General features: G+C 49.6%; 3 protein-coding genes and 2 pseudogenes across 3 annotated transcripts; 2 read left to right on the forward strand and 3 right to left on the reverse strand.

Moving 5' to 3' along the window:
• Positions 1-2,216: 2,216 nt before the first annotated feature.
• LOC147095930 (histone H2B 8-like) lies at positions 2,217-2,664 on the forward strand. Its single transcript, XM_085974041.1, has one exon. It carries the CDS (start codon positions 2,225-2,227, stop codon positions 2,603-2,605), a length of 381 nt encoding a protein of 126 aa, XP_085830167.1. The 5' UTR covers positions 2,217-2,224; the 3' UTR covers positions 2,606-2,664.
• Positions 2,665-3,551: 887 nt separating this feature from the next.
• LOC147095931 (histone H3-like) lies at positions 3,552-3,960 on the forward strand (annotated as a pseudogene).
• Positions 3,961-4,134: 174 nt separating this feature from the next.
• Positions 4,135-5,120, reverse strand: LOC147095932 (histone H2A-like; annotated as a pseudogene).
• A 7,776-nt stretch (positions 5,121-12,896) lies between these two features.
• LOC147095933 (uncharacterized) lies at positions 12,897-15,132 on the reverse strand. The gene is made up of 3 exons (XM_085973741.1): positions 15,006-15,132; positions 13,413-13,638; positions 12,897-13,302 (listed from the first exon to the last, which is right to left on the reverse strand). Exons 1-3 carry the CDS (start codon positions 15,130-15,132, stop codon positions 12,900-12,902), a joined length of 756 nt encoding a protein of 251 aa, XP_085829867.1. The 3' UTR covers positions 12,897-12,899.
• A 1,074-nt stretch (positions 15,133-16,206) lies between these two features.
• LOC147095934 (histone H2B 8-like) lies at positions 16,207-16,742 on the reverse strand. Its single transcript, XM_085974042.1, has one exon. It carries the CDS (start codon positions 16,729-16,731, stop codon positions 16,351-16,353), a length of 381 nt encoding a protein of 126 aa, XP_085830168.1. The 5' UTR covers positions 16,732-16,742; the 3' UTR covers positions 16,207-16,350.
• Positions 16,743-16,968: the final 226 nt, after the last annotated feature.

A 16,968-nucleotide genomic window follows, 5' to 3' on the forward strand; every position in this document is an offset into this window, starting at 1 on the left:
CTTGCATTCGTATAGTGCTTTTAATGTAGTAAAACATCGTAAGGCATTTCACAGGAGAGTAATCAGGCAAAAATTGACACCGAGCCACATAGGGAGATATTAGGACAGAAAGACGTAGGTTTTAAGGAGCGTTTAAAAGGCGGGGAGAGAGAGGTAGAGAGGATTTAATTCCATTAAATAACGGTAGGTAGGAGCAGGAGTAGGCCATTCGGCTCGTCGAGCCTGCTCTGCCATTCAATGAGATTATGGCTGATCATCCAAACTCAGTACCCTGTCCCTACCTTCTCCCCATACCCCTTGATCCCTTTAGCCTTAAGACCTATATTTAACTCCTTCTTGAATATATTTAATGAATTGACCTCTACTGCCTTCTGTGGTAGAGAATTCCACAGGTTCACCACTCTCTGGGTGAAGAAATTCCTCCTCATCTCTGTCCTAAATGGATTACCCCTTATCCTTAGACTGTGATCCCTGGTTCTGGACTGCCCCGCCATCGGGAACAGCCTTCCTGCATTTAGTCTGTCTAGTCCTGTTAGAATTTTATAAGTTTCAATGAGATCCCCTCTCATTCTTCTAAACTCTAGTGAATATGAGCCTAATCGACCCAATCTCTCTTCATACGTCATTCCTGCCATCCCAGGTATCAGTCTGGTGAATCTTCGCTGCACTCGCTCCATGGCAAGAACATCCTTCCTCAGATAAGGCGACCAAAACTGCACACAATACTCAAGGTGTGGTCTCACCAAGGCCTTGTACAACTGCAGCAAGACATCGTTGCTCCTGTACTGGAATCCTCTCGCTATGAAGGTTTCATACCATTTGCCTTCTTAACCGTCTGCTGCACCTGCATGCTTACCTTCAACGACTGGTGCACAAGGACACCCAGGTCTTGTTGCACTTCCCCTTTACCCAATCTATTGCCGTTCAGATAATAATCTGGCTTCCTGTTTTTGCCACCAAAGTGGATAACCTCGCATTTATCCATATTATACTGCATCTGCCATGCATCTGCCCAATAGCCCAACCTGTCCAAATGTACGGGAGTTTCTCTGCATCCTCCTCAAAGCACGCACGCCCCCCTAGCTTTGTGTGTGTGGGGGGGAGGGGGGTGCGAGGCCATGGAGGAATTTGAAAATAAGGATGAGATTTTTTAAATCGCGGCATTGCTTAACCGGAAGCCTCTGTAGGTCAGCGAGCACATGGGGTAATGGTTGAACGGGACTTGGTGCAAGTGCGGACACGGGCAGCAGAGTTTTGGATGACTTCAAGTTTATGTAGGATGGAATGTGGGAGGCCGGCCAGGAGTACGTTGGAATATTCAAGTCTAGAGGTAACAAAGGCATGGTTGAGGGTTTCAGTAACAGATGAGCTGAGTCAGAGCCGGGGTCAGGTGACATACCGGCGGCGGAAATAGGCGGTCTTAGTGATGGCGTGGATATGTGGTCGGAAGCTCATCTGAGGGGGGTGGGGGTTCAAATATGACACCACGGTTGCGAACAATCTGGCTCAACCAGCTGCCTAGGGAGAGGGAGGGAGTCGGTGGCGTGGGGACGCAGTTAGTGGCGGTGACTGAAGACTATGGCTTCGGTCTTCCCAACATTCAGCTGGATCAATGTTGGGCAAGCAGGCTGCAATTTAACAGGGCAACTTATGGTACCAAAAATATATTTTTCAACAGAATATGCTGGAAATACTCAGCAGGCCAGGCAGCATCTGTGGAGAGAGAAACAGAGTTAACGTTTTAGGTCTGGGACCCTTCATCAATTATTTCCATATATCCATATATTACAATAGCAAAATACTGCGGATGCTGGAAATCTGAAATAACAACAGAAAATGCTGGAAATAATTGATGAAGGGTCCCAGACCTGAAACGTTAACGCTGTTTCTCTCTCCACGGATGCTGCCTGGCCTGCTAACTATTTCCAGCATTTTCTGTTGTTATTTCAGATTTCCAGCATCCGCAGTATTTTGCTATTGTAATATATTTTTCAAGCTGCAGCCATGTGGAGAACCTCCCCCACGTGCCTGAAACAAGCTGCAACACCATGAGCGTTTCTGATTGGCCAGTTGGCGCCACTTGTTCCTAACTCAGAATAGATACTTAAGCGCTGGTTCACCAATAGGAATCCTTCACTCTCTGATTCCTCATTTGCATACGGCTAGCTATTAAATAGCGCGTCCGGGAGACTTTCTGCATCACAAACCCTCCCGTCCATTCACTATGCCTGAAGCGGCGTCCAAGGGCATCGCCCCGAAAAAGGGCCCGAAGAAAGCGGCCACCAAGAAGCGGACCAAAGGCGAGAAGAAGCGCGGGAAGACCAGGAAGCAGAGTTACAGCATCTACATTTACAAGGTGCTGAAGCAGGTCCACCCCGACACCGGCATCTCCTCCAAGGCCATGAGTGTCATCAACTCGTTCGTCAACGACATCTTCGAGCGCATCGCCTGCGAGGCCTCCCGCCTGATCCGCTACAGCAAACGCCAGACCATCTCCTCCCGGGATATCCAGACTGCCGTCCGCCTCCTGCTGCCCGGGGAACTGGCGAAGCACGCCGTCTCGGAGGGGACGAAAGCTGTCACCAAATACACCAACAGCAAATAAAGCCTCTCGGTCCTCCCACCTTAAAAACTCAACTCAAAGGCTCTTTTCAGAGCCACTCACGAGATCCAGAAGGGACTATTTATTTTTATATGATTAATGACATTTGAAATATGGACAGCATTAAGAATGAAACTCTTTAAAAAAATGTTTTATCCTTTCTTTATTTAACCCTCACTTTCATTTTTTTGTCGTATGTTCAGATTTTGCTGGTGTTTTTTGTAATCGTTAATTTAAAATAGATTGAAATTTAACAAATATATAACAAAATGATGCATTGTCACTGCCCTGTTTTTGTACAAAGCACTCATTTATAAGCGGGTCGCTGAAAAGCTAAACTGAAATTAAATCTCAATTCAGGAACCAGTAATTTTAAAGGATCAATTTGCCATAACTCAAATTTAATAAACAATTATTCAGTCTCACAGATGCCATTTTAATGATTATTCAGTACCACAGACTCTATAATTTTAATTAAAATGATTATTCAGTCCCACAGATGACAATCTTTAACAATAATGATTATTATTTAGTCTCACAGATGCCATAGTTTTAATTATTATTAAGTTCCAGATACCACAATTTGTGACGATTATTATTCAATCCCACAGATGCAATAATTTTAACAATAATGATTATTATTCAATCCCACAGATGCCATGATTTTAATAACTGGTTAATACTTAGTCCCACAGAGGGCCTTCATTTTAACAATAAAGAGTATGATTCACAAACGTGCTCATATTCTATAAACCGCCTTTTTTTATGTTGGTGTCCATTTTCTCCCCTTTTTCTTTGGTGTCCGAGGTTGGAGCGGATTGAAAAACACGCCAATCAGAGGCAGAGATTTGCCGGATTTTCAGCCAATCAGAAAGCACGGCTCAGCCGGCGGCTGCTATAAAAGCCGCAGCCCGGAGCCCGGGGGAGCCGCAGTTCGAGAAGCTTGGCGACAATGAAGCAAAAGGCGCGCAAGTTTAGTGAGGGCAAAACTCCCCGCAAACAGCTGGCCACCAATGTGGCCCGCAAGAGCGGCCCGGCCGGATGGGGTGATGTAGCCCCTTTTTTACCGGCCCGGCACCGTGGCCCTGCGGGAGATCCGCTGCTACCAGAAGTCCACCGAGCTGCTGATCCGCAAACTGCCCTTCCAGCGCTTGGTCCGGGAGATCGCGCAGGACTTCAAGACTGACCTGTGCTTGCAGGAGGTCAGCGAGGCCCACCTGGTTGGGCTCTTCGAGGACACTAACCTGTGCGCCAACCACGCCAAGCGGGTCACCATCATGCCCAAGGACAGCCACCTGGCCCGGCGCATCCGCGGCGAGCGTGCCTGGGCCTCCCACCGGCAGCCTTGGCCCATTTGAAGAATGGCAACTTGAAACTAAACGGCTCTTTTAAGAGCCACTTCAATCCTTGTGGGGAAAAGCTATAATGTAGAGAAACCTACATAACCCAATATTTACATTACAATATTTATATCCTGCATTTATCCCAATTGTTTCCAGTCAAGTATCCCAAGTTTGCAGACATCCTTTGCATTTAGTTTGGTGTTTTATTTATATCCTGCATTTATCCCAATTGTTTCCCGCCTGGCATATTAAGTTGTGGTACATGTAAGCCATCATTTGCCTGAAAAGTGTCGCAGGCAAATTTAAAAAAAACAGCAAGTGCTGGAAAACATTCAGCAGGTCAGGCAGCATCTGCGGAAAGAGCAAAACCGAGATGGTGCGGAGAAAAGGGATTGAATCGGGCTGAATGAAGGTTATACTAAACAATTACAAATCACTGATTAGGCCCCAGCTGGAGTATTGTTCAATTCTGGGCCTCCAGCCAGCAATTAATTTTCACAGCATTTTAACAAAGCATTAGAACTAAAAAGTCTGGCATTAAACATTTCGTCTGGAAGTCCGCTGGTAGATCTCTGAAGTTATACAAATTAAAGTGGAGAATCTGGCTGAAGCTCTTCAGAAAGAGGAGGTGGGTGGTTCTGAAAAGAGCCTTTGTGGTCCGTTGAATCGATTTATTGATGTTTGTCCTTTAGGTGTAAACCTTGCTGGGGTGGCCGGTTTTCTTGGGCAGCAGCACGGCCTGGATGTTGGGCAGGACCCCGCCCTGGGCTATAGTGACCCCGCCCAGCAGCTTGTTGAGTACCTCGTCGTTGCGGATGGCGAGCTGCAGGTGGCGGGGGATGATGCGGGTCTTCTTGTTGTCGCGGGCCGCGTTGCCGCGTTGCCGGCCAGCTCCAGGATCTCGGCGGTTAGGTACTCGAGGACGGCGGCCAGGCAGACCGGTGCTCCGGCCCCCACCCGCTCCGAGTAATGGCCCTTGCGCAGCAGGCGGTGGATGCGACCGACCACGAACTGCAGACCGGCTCGGGAGGAGCGGGTCTTGGACTTAGCGTGTCTTTTGCCTCCGGTTTTACCACGGCCCGACATCCTGTTACAAACTCTCACCGACTCTAATGAGCCGTTTTGTGCCCTGCAATTCTCCTTTTAGGCCTTTCAGCCAGATCGAGATGCGGTCGTTTCTCATTGGTTGAATAACTTTCATTTCTTTCTGATTGGTCTCTAACACAGCAGGACAATAGACACATTACAACTATTTAGCGAATAGGAAGCGGCGGCTTACCCATCCCTAATTAGCATACTTTGTCTCAGGGACCAAGGGCAAACTTTTGGGGCACAGCGCGGCCGAAATTGGTTCCCTCAATATCCGTAACAAAAATAATGCTGCCAATCCAGTTTCTCCATGCCAGCTTGTACAATGAAAATACACCAAACTGACAAGCAGTTTGCGTTAATAAAAACAGAAAATGCTGGAGAAACTCAGCAGGTCAGGCAGCATTTGTGGAGAGAGAAACAACATTAACGTTTCAGGTCGATGATCTGAAACGTTAACTCTGTTTTTCTCTCTCTCCACAGATGCTGCCTGACCTGCTGAGTGTTTCCAGCATTTTCTGTTTTCATTTCAGATTTCCAGCATCCGCAGTGCTTTGTATCTGTAAGCAGATTGCGTTTACTGTAGGCTTTTGTCTGAGGGATTGTGAAACAAAAAGAAAAGCATTTCAAGAAGAGCGTAATGAATGCAGCATTCCCCATCATAGATTTTCAATAGCTGTAAGAACATACACAAAGGAGATATTCAGTTCCTGGAGGTGGTGCAGAAAAACGCCGCTTAACTTTTCGTCTTGTTCCAGTTTTTATTTTATCTATTGCAAGGCCAGTAATCATTTTAACGCTCAATATTAGTACAACTTGAAGGAAGACGATTGGGCAATTGGGATCGAATATTGCACACTGTCCCCTGCCGTTTTCTACTGCAGCCAAGGCAAGTCATGAAGATCTCGTGTGATTTATCCAACTGGAAAGAGATGTTATTGGTTGAAGTTAACACGCTTTCTATTCAAGACGAGTGGCACGTTTCAGATGACTTTCTTGTCGCTTCCAGCTTCCTTCGTAGCCTCTAAGATTCGTTTTGCACGTCTCATGTGGTTGTCTCCATTAATTTTGTTTCTGCCTTAACTCTCAAAGGAAAGGAAATATAAAGGCCGTCACACATTGCCCCTAAATCCTGGGTGAATTCAGCAGATTGCAGTCTTGTGAGCCATTGTGTGTAGCTCTGTCTCTCCGCGTTGTCTAAAGCAGCAAAGAAAATAGCTTGAAGTGCCTCACCGATACCCCACACAGAACGCTCCTGTCTGAACTCGCAATCCACTTCGATTCTTAATATTCACCCGATTTTATTTTGATGCAAATCCAGGCCTTCAGCAAATTCTCGCAATTCCCCTTTCTTTGAGCGGCGAACAGCAGCTACAGGGCTCGCCTATAAAAGTAGACGAAACCATTTACTTCATCAATATAACCTCTAATTCACCATTTAGTCCTGCGATTGAGACAGTGCCATATTATTAAATCCGGATATTCACCGGAATGATACTGACCAACTACTGTGTTTGTTGTGCCTAATATTGCATTAGCCCAATCACCAAAACATGCAATTAAATCGTTCTACAACTATGTGTCACTGAATCAGTGACGATCAATGCACTCACACGGGCTCTCTATGATAATTCGACTTTTTGCTTATAGATTTCCAAAAGGCCGAAGGGTCAGGTAATAGGGTCAGTGCGTTTGTCGGTGTCACACTAACATACCACTAGAGTCGTTTTGTTGCTATGTAGAATAGTCAATTAAAATTGTTAGATTGCCAAAAACGGCTTTAATCTGATTGCAGATTTTCTTATGTAATTAATAGAGCCTTAATAAAGCGTTGTGGAAGGACATGAGAAGCTTGGGCGTTTACAGATAACAATTGCAAAATTCAGGCTGATAACACAACTTTTCCTGCTGGAGTCTTGAGTTGAGCTAAGCACCCGCCAATCACATTCAATATTCCACAGCAGCTAGTTGCTAACACGCACCGACTTAAACGGCAGTGTCGAGAAATTAGCAAACTATCCGCAGGTTAACTGATGCGAACGCTCCCGGCAAACGTTTGGTCACAAAGAATGCCCACAGAAGCGGCCTACTCGACATCCTATAATGACGGGGAAGTGTTTTAAGTGGAGTTAGAATCCGCTAGATGCGGCTCCATGCACAGCAACTAAACATTTCATCATTTGACACACGCTTCTGTTGATATCGACCCATAACAACCTGCCTACAAACAACTTCCCGGGCACATGTGTTGGCTCCGAACTACGAGAACCACAATTTCAAAGTGCACACTGTTGCCAGACAGCTGAATTGAACGCACAGTTGCACAAATGGGCATTCTGTTCAACGTTTTAAAAATTAGATTTTTGATTTAATTTCACGTGAGGAACGAAACCAAGTAGCCTTCACTAGATGAATCTTTAAATAATTGGCAAAAGAACCAGAGAGGAGATTTTTTTGTTTAGGCAACGAGTTGTTGTGATCTGGAACGTACTTCTTGAAAGCAGGGTGGAAGCAGATTCAATGGGGAATTGGATAAATACTTGAAAAGGAAAACAAAAAATTGCAGGGCTATGGGGAAAAGAGCAGAGGAGTGGGACTAATTAGATAGCTCTTTCAAAGAGCCGGCACAGGCACGATGGGTCGAATAGCCTCCTTCTGTGGTGTATGATTTTACATGTAAGGAAATAGCTTTAAAAAAATGAAAAAAAAATGGCTAATATTTTAAGCGCCTTATTATAAACAGCAGAAGTATCATAATTTGTGACATCACCCTCGGGGAAACGATTATTCGTTTTAATCTTGAAGTAAGTACGACTTAGGAGTAGTTGAAACGAGTAGCATAGGTGCATTTAAGGGAAAGCTGGATAAGTACATGAGGGAGAAGGGAATAGAAGGATATACTGATGGGGTGAGATGAAGAGGGGTGGGAGGAGACTCGTGTGCAGCATAAACAGCGGCATAGACCAGTTGGGGCAAATGGTTTGTTCCTGTGCTGTAGAATCTGTAACTCAATGTAAATATCTTTAGCCCGTGGCTGACATGACCAATGTACTGAATGTGCAATGCCGGATACAGCAAATTAATGGCAGAATTCTCTTGTCCGCCAAAAAATTTATGCAGCTGTGTTAACATCTCATATCAGTAAGATTGGAATATCTTTAGTGTCCATTTTTAAGACTTTAATTGATAAAATAACCCCCCTCCACCATATCATAACACCGTTGCTTGAATTTAGAGCCCTTCTTTGCTTATTGTGTGTGGCTCTTAAAAGAGCCAGGCCTAGAAATTCAGTTGCGTTCGCCAGCCGCTAACGCCATAAGAGGGGTAGATTTGCAGCGCTAGGCACTTAGCGCCCGGGCGCAGAACGATCTGCGCCTACGCCCAACTTCAGTTGACATTTAGCGCCGGCGCAAAGTGTTTGCGCCCGCTCAGCTGCGCGCGCAGCTTATGACGTCATTTCGTCGTGCAACGCTGTTTGTGTGCCCCAAACCGGAAATTCAGTGGCGCCCGGCCAATGTGGGTGTGGCGCTGTTAAGAACTGTGAAGTGGAACGCAACAGAGGCCCTGTGGGCCTCGCGGAGCGCTAATTAAAGGGCACTTACACTGACCTACAAAGCGCAGCCATTTTGCTGCGATGACTTCAGTGCTTTGGATTTCTGGACACTGACCAAGGAACAGAGCTCACTGATTTGGGACAACATAGGAGCGGTATTTTTGGCTTCTGGCCAGAGCTTGGAAATTTGAATCATTGTGATTTAACTGTTTGCAAGTTTATTATGGGGGCTGTATGGGGTTCCAACCCTCAGTTCCAGCATTATGTGCGAAGGGCTCGCAGACGCTGTGTGAGAGGGCCAGCCATGCCTAGACGCAAAGGGGCCATCAGGCGTCGGCAACGTAGGCCTTACCCACTCAGGGAATACCTGCAGCAGGTGTCCTATCTCACCATGACTGCCGCGCATTGTGTTAAGAGGCTGCACTTCAGAAGGGAGGTGGTTGCAGAGATCTGCCAGCTGCTTCACAGAGATCTGTGTCCACAGCTGATGTGCAGGACATCTCTCTCGGTGGAAGTGAAGGTCACGGTGGCTCTGAACTTTTATGCAAGCGGCTCCTTCCAAGCCGTTGCTGGGGACATAGCGAACATCTCCCAGTTCGCCGCGCATCGCTGCATCCGGCAGGTCACCGATGCCCTTTTCGCGAGGAGACACCAATTCATCTCCTTCCCCATGACCCTAGAGAGGCAGGAGCAGCGTGCAGTCGGATTTGCCAGGATCGCCGACTTCCCCTTGGTGCAGGGCGCCATTGACTGCACGCATGTGGCTATGAGGGCACCTATCGACAATGCCGAGAATTACCGCAACCGGAAGGGCTACCATTCCCTCAATGTACAGCTGGTGTGTGACCACAGGCAACGCATCCTAGCTGTCAATGCCCGCTTTCCAGGAAGCAGCCACGATGCATTTATCCTGCACCAGACTACTGTGGCTGACATGTTCGAGGCACAGCCTCCACCAAGGGGATGGCTTATTGGGGACAAGGGCTACCCTTTGTGTACATGGCTCATGACCCCGCTCCGCGTGCCCAGGACCCCTGCGGAGGAGGCATACAATGAAAGCCATCAAGCCACAAGGAACATCATAGAGCAAACGATTGGCGTCCTCAAGCAACGGTTCCGCTGCCTGGATCGCGCCGGCGTATCTCTACAGTATTCGCCGGATAGAGTCTCCCAGTTCATCGTCGTTTGCTGCATGCTGCACAACCTGGCTATCCGCAGGACTCAGGCACTGCCACCTCACGTTGGACCACCACCTCAGGAGGACGAGCAGGAGGACCATGAGGAGGAGGAGGAGGAGGAGTACCAGCCCAGGAGGGAGCCACAAGGTCCAAGGGCCGTCCGCCGGCGGCTTATTGAATGACACTTCTAGGCCCCCTGTCAGGGAATGGCTTGTGGCAATGAACGCACCTGAATGCAGCCGCTCTGCAAGCCCTCAGCCGCTTAACGCAACAACCACTGGAAACATGACACCTGGACAAGCTGAATAAATAAAAAGCTTTATTTAACAAACTCAGGGCCCTTCCCACATGAAACAGAAAAACAGACAAGACCCCCAAAAAAAGTCACAAAAATATCTCACTCCCACAACCTGGGGAGGAATAACAAAACTTGCCCATCCAATTGGCCTTCATCCTCGGCCTTACCAAAATAAGCCCCCCCCACAACACAAACACCCCCATATAAAAAAAAACGTTGCCAACACACTCTACTGGGTGTGCTGAGAGGGCAAGTCCTTGTGCAGCCTTGTGCAGCCCCTGCCCGACCTGTTGCTCCGCCTCAACCTGGGCCCTGTGGGTGTTGCAAGGCTGGGGGAAGGCTCCTGAGGGGAAGAATGCGTGACGGCAGATGCCCTTGGGGGTCGGCCTAGACGAGGACCGGCCCTGGAGGGGCCGGCTGCTGACTGCTGCAGCTGTGGCTGGGCAGCATCACTCTCTGCAGCAGCTCGTCGCACCTTGGCTGGGGGAGTTGCAGTGGCGGCTGCAGCAATGGGGGCAAGCTGGCTGATGCCAGGCGCTCGCTGGTCGCCAGAGACACTGGCACTCGGCCGGGCTGGCAGCGCAGCAATCTGGTGGAGGCCAGACCGCTGTGCTGCAGCAGGGCGGCGGGTGCCCTGGCGATGCCTCCGCGACACAGCGAGTGTGGCAGAAGTGAGTGCCCGAACTGCCCTGGTCTGTGCCCGCATCAGATCAGTGAGTGTCTGCACGGCACCACTCATGAACTTGCGACTCGCGTCCTGCGCTGCCGCGAGTTGCTGGACACCCCTGTCCTGTGCTGCCGCGAGTTGCTGGACACCCGTCCTGTGCTGCCGCGAGTTGGTCGACACCCCTGGCCTGTGCTGCCGCGAGTTGTTCTTCACCCCTGGCCTGTGAGTCCCCGAAAGCGGCCACACTATGAGCCAGGGACTCAATGGCCTGAGGCAACTGTCCCACAACCCCCATGAACTCCTTGTGGCGGTGCTCAGAGTCCGCGGACATTTCTACTAGGAGGCGCACCTCCTGGGCAAGGACCGTCTCCGGACTGGAGGCCGGACTCTCCCTCTGGGGAGAAGGCCGCCGTTCTGCCCGACCCTTCCCACGTGCCTGGACGCCACTGGGCCCAGGAACTGGCCTCCCCTGCAACACTTGCCCCCTCTGGGGAGAAGGCCGCCATTCTGCCCGACCCTTCCCACGTGCCTGGACGCCACTGGGCCCAGGAACTGGCCTCCCCTGCAGCACTTGCCCCCTCTGGGGAGAAGGCCGCCGTTCTGCCCGACCCTTCCCACGTGCCTGGACGCCACTGGGCCCAGGAACTACACCCCCCTGCATCACTTGCCCCTGGCTCTCCTCCAGGCAAGACGTCTCCCCTCCATTGCCATCCCCTGGCGCGGATGAGGCTTCGCCCGATGTGCCACCTTCCTGTTGGTCCTCATTGTCCTCCTCTTCCGAGGGACTGGCACTCTCAGCTTCAAGGACCTCCTCCTCACCAGCTGAAAGCAGGAAGGCACAAGAGTAGCTTTAGAGTGAGGACAGGGCGTCAGCGAGGGAGGCATGAGTGGTGGCATTCAGCGCATTGGTCGGACAGTGGCAAAGGATGTAGATCTGATGCGCTAGGGGAACGAGAGAGGTCCAAACGGTCATGTCCTTACCATTGGGTCACAGCACAGGGTCAGCATCTCCAATGGCAACAGGGCCAGTCACCCGGCCACGCATGAGTCGAGCCACGCTCTCCTCCAGCTCACTGAGCTCCTGGAACTAGGCACGGCCTCCCCCGGTGACATTCTGGCTCTTCAAATTCCGGGCCATCTTGGCCTGCAAGAGAAAGGACGGCCTCTAAGTACATTGTGGTGGCCTGTTGTTGTGTGCACTGCCTCCCATGGTGGAATAGCTTGGCCAGTGTGGTGCCCTGTTGTTGTGTGCACTGCCTCCCATGGTCGAATAGCTTGGCCAGTGTGGTGCCCTGTTGTTGTGTGCACTGCCTCCCATGGTGGAATAGCTTGGCCAGTGTGGTGGCCTGTTGTTGTGTGCACTGCCTCCCATGGTCGAATAGCTTGGCCAGTGTGTTAAGTGCAGAAAGTGCTATTGAGGATCATGCCAGTGCCATAGCTGCGGGAGGAGGGCTGGCCATTAGGCCTTTGAGGTCCCTTTGCCCATAATGTGAGGTGCACATGCAAGGATGAGGAGGACACTGGAAAGGGTACTCACCTTGACCATCCGAGTGAGGTCGTTGTACTTCTTGCGGCATTGGTCACCAGTCCTGGGGACATCGCTGTTGACTGACACCCTGTGGGCGATTTTCCTCCAGGCTCTCCTGTACTGCCTCCTGGGAGCCTTCTTGCCACTGTCCGGGCACAAGATCTCTTTGTACCTTTCCAACCCCCTAACCAGCACCCTCAAAGCATGCTGGGAGAAGCGCTGCGCTCGTTCACGGGCCTTCTCCATGGCTTCAGGCGCTATTTGGGTCCACCAGCAGTGTTCAGGCCTAGCTGCAGGGCTCCACTATCCAGGGCGTGGCTGCAAACCAAGTCGACCCTTCCCCCTTTAAGAGCTGGCCGGCGTCAGGATGTCTGCTGTCAATCAAAACATGACCGCACCTGCGCTGCGCCCGGCCTCGGCGTTATCAGTCCGCACCGCCGGCTTAGCGCCTAAAGATAGGAGTGCAACGCCAGTTTCAGCGCTCGCCCAAACTCTTGGCCAAATCTACTGAATTTCGGCGAACTGACCTGCACTTTCCGGCGGGCGCTAACATTAGCGGCCGCCCGACTTAACCGCCCCAAAAGTGGCTATACTGAATTTCTAGGCCCCGTTGTTTTTTTTTATTATTTTACATGGTCGGCCTAAATGGAGCTGGTGTATTTGGTAACAGTTTTCATTCCTTCAGGGACGGCGTTTTTGGCCAGTTCCCCCGGCAGCATGAGGCGGACGGCGCTCTGGATCTCCCTGGCCGAGATGGTCTGCCACTTGTTGTAGTGAATGAGGTGCTTAGCCTCGGAGGCGATGCGCTCGAAGATGTCGACAACGAAGGAGTTCATGATACTCATGGCCCTGGACGAGATGCGGGTGGCGGGGTGAACCTGGGTCAACACCCTGTACACGTACGTGAAATAGCTCTCCTTGCGAATTTTCCTCCGCTTCTTGGGACTTTCTTGTTGATTGATTTTAGTAAGCGACTGCTTCGACGCCTTGCGAGACACACCGCCCTTACCCGCCGCCTCCGGCAATGCAGTCAGTTCAAATAACCTGCTACTCAATCAAATGAAGTCGCTCCGCCTCTCGAATATGTAGACCTCGTTATGCTAATGAGGAATTAGAAAGAAGGATTTCCTATTGGAGGAACTACAGCTTTAAACCAATTAGCTTTCAGATTGTGTTCCCTCGCTCGAAGGAGAGGGCCAATCAGAAGCGCCATACGGCTTGGTTTGTGTCGGCGATCCCGGGCGGGAGCCACTGGCAGCAGAGCGAGGTGACCTTTGACACTGAAGACCTCACCCAATGCAGCCAAGCGCTTGGGCTTTTCATCTTTATAAGCAATGCCGGTGGAGGATCTCCTCAAACATTCACAGAGACCCCGGCAATCTCTTCAGGGAGGCGTTAGACCCAGATGGCGGATCTGGATAGGTTAACCTGGTCAGTTCTCTTACTAGCTGTGATTTTCTAGCGTTATGTTTTAATTTTACCTGTGATACTGAATGCTCATTAAACTCTCAAAATACTGTGGATGCTGGAAATCTGATTAACAACAGAAAATGCTGGAAACATTCAACAGGCCAGGCAGCATCCGTGGATCTGAACGGCAATCGATTGGGAGAAGAGTGGTGGGGGGGGGGGTAGTGCAACGAGACCTGGGTGTCCTTGTGCACCAGTCGCTGAAGGTAAGCATGCAGGTGCAGCAGGCGGTTAAGAAGGCCAATGGTATGTTGGCCTTCATAGCGAGAGGGTTCGATTACAGGAACAAGGATGTCTTGCTGCAGTTGTACAGGGCCTTGGTGAGACCACATCTTGAGTATTGTGTGCAGTTTTGGTCGCCTTATCTGAGGAAGGATGTTCTTGCCATGGAAGGAGTTCAGTGAAGATTCACCAGGCTGATACCTGGGATGGCAGGAATGACGTATGAGGAGAGATTGGGACGATTGGGCTTGTACTCGCTGGAGTTTAGAAGAATGAGGGGATCTCATTGAAACTTATAAAATTCTAACAGGACTAGACAGACTAGATGCAGGAAGGATGTTCCCGATGGTCGGGGAGTCCAGAACCAGAGGTCACAGTGTAAGGATAAGGGGTAAGGCATTTAGGACTGAGATGAGGAGGAATTTCTTCAACCAGAGAGTGGTGAACCTGTGGAATTCTCTACCACAGAAGGCAGTTGAGGCCAATTAATGAAATATATTCAAAGAGTTAGATATATTTCTTAAGGCTAAAGGGATCAAGGGTTATGGGGAGAAAGCAGGGACAAGGCACTGAATTTGGATGATCAGCTATGATCGCATTGAATGGCGGAGTAGGCTCGAGGGGCCGAATGGCCTACTCCTGCTCCTATCTTCTGTTTCTATGTTTTAATACTGAAAAAGAACCATCTTTTGCAGGGCTATAGGGAAAAAGCAGTGGGACAAATTGGATAGGAGCCGGCGCAGGCACGATGGGCAGAATGACTTCCCTCCTGTGCTGCAAGGTTTTATATTGCATTGCAACGTGCGCTACTTTTTCAATTTGGTCCCTGCAACATTCATAGTTAACGTTTCAGGTCGGTGACCTGCTGAGTATTTCCAGCAATCATTCCAGGTTCCCAGCAGTGTTACGCTTTTGCAATGTAAATATTGCAGATTTCTCTCCATTACAGCTATTCCCCACAAAGATTAAAGTGGCTCTTAAAAGAGCCGTTGGGTTTCAAGTTCCCGTTCCTCAAATGGACCAAGGTTGCCGGTGGGAGGCTCAGGCGCGCTCACCGCGGATGCGCCGGGCCAAGTGGATGTCCATGGGCATGATGGTAACCAGCTTGGTGTGGATGGCGCACAGGTTTGTGTCCTCGCAGAGCCCCACAAGGTAGGCCTCGCTGGCCTCCTGAAGGGCCATGACGGCCGAGCTCTGGAAGCGCAGGTAGGTCTTGAAGTCCTGCGCAATTCCGCGGACCAGGCGCTGGAAGGGCAGTTTGCGGATCAGCAGCTCGGTGGACTTCCCGCAGGGCAACGGTGCCAGGCCGGTAGCGGTGGGACTTCTTCACCCCGCCCGTGGCCATGGCGCTCTTGCGGGCGGCCTTGGTGACCAGCTGCTTGCGGGGCTCCCGGTGGACTTGCGCGCCGTCTGCTTACTTCTCACCATTCTCCTCGAACTGCTACTGTTCTTCCGTGCTCCGGGCTGCGGCTTTTATAGCAGCCGCCGGCCGAGCCGCGCCTTCTGACTGGCTGCAAACCCGGCAAATCTCTGCTTCTGATTGGCCCGTTTTTCAATCCGCTCCAATCTCGGACACCAAAGAATAAGGAGGGAAAATGGACACCAACGAAAAAGGCGGCTTATAGAATAAGCGCACGTCTGTGAATCATACTCGTTATTGTTAAAATGATGGCCCTCTGTGGGACTGAATAACCACTCTTACTAATATCATGGCATCTGTGGGATTGAATAATAATCAGTATTGTTAAAATTATTGCATCTGTGGGATTGAATAATAATAATTATTGTTAAAATTATTGCATCTGTGGGAATGAATAATCGTTAAAAATGATGGTATCTGGGACTGAATAATAATTAAAACTGGCATCTGTGAGGCTAAAAAATAATCATTATTGCTAAAAATTGTCATCTGTGAGACTGAATAATTTTAATTAAAATTATAGCGTCTGTGGGACTGATTAATCATTATTAAAATGGCATCTGTGAGACTGAATAATAATTCATTATCAAAAATGTGAATTATGGCAAATTGATCCTTTAAAATTACTGGTTCCTGAATTGACAGATTTAATTTCATTTTAGCTTTTCAGCGACCCGCTTATAAATGAGAGCTTTGTACAAAAACAGGGCAGTGACAATACATCATTTTGTTATACATTTGTTAAATTTCAATCTATTTTAAATTAACGATATACTGTATTACAAAAACACACCAGCAAAATCTGAACATACGACAAAAAAATGAAACGGTGCGGGTTAAATAAAGAGTTTCATTCTTTATGGTGTCCATATTTCAAATGTCATTAGTCAAATGAAAATAAATAGTCCCTTCTGGATCACGTGAGCGGCTCTGAAAAGAGCCTTTGGGTTGAGTTTTTAAGGTGGGAGGAACGACAGGCTTTATTTGCAGCTGGTGTATTTGGTGGCAGCTTTCGTCCCCTCCGAGACGGCGTGCTTGGCCAATTCCCCGGGCAGCAGGAGGCGGACGGCGCTCTGGATCTCCCGGGAGGAGATGGTCTGGCGTTTGCTGTAGCGGATCAGGCGGGAAGCCTCACAGGCGATGCGCTCGAAGATGTCGTTGACGAACGAGTTCATGACACTCATGGCCTTGGAGGAGATGCCGGTGTCGGCGTGGACCTGCTTCAGCACCTTGTAGATGTAGATGCTGTAACTCTGCTTCCTGGTCTTCCTGCGCTTCTTCTCGCCTTTGGTCCGCTTCTTGGTGGCCGCTTTCTTCGGGCCCTTTTTCGGGGCGATGCCCTTGGACGCCGCTTCAGGCATGGTGAATGGACGCGAAAGTTTGTGATGTAGAAAGACACCCGGACGCGCTATTTAATAGCTAGGCGTATGCAAATGAGGAATCAGAAAGTGAAGGATTCCTATTGGTGAACCAGCGCATAAGTATCTATTGTGAGTTAGGAATAAGGGGTGTCAACTGGCCAATCAGAAACGCTCATGGTGTTTTAGCTGCTTTCAGGCACGTGGGGGAGATTCTCCACATGGCTGGAGCTTGAAAAA

This window comes from Somniosus microcephalus, unplaced genomic scaffold, assembly GCF_052327205.1.
Source record: "Somniosus microcephalus isolate GS21.2 unplaced genomic scaffold, FLI_Smic_1.0 unresolved_chr1, whole genome shotgun sequence".
NCBI lineage: Eukaryota > Metazoa > Chordata > Chondrichthyes > Squaliformes > Somniosidae > Somniosus > Somniosus microcephalus.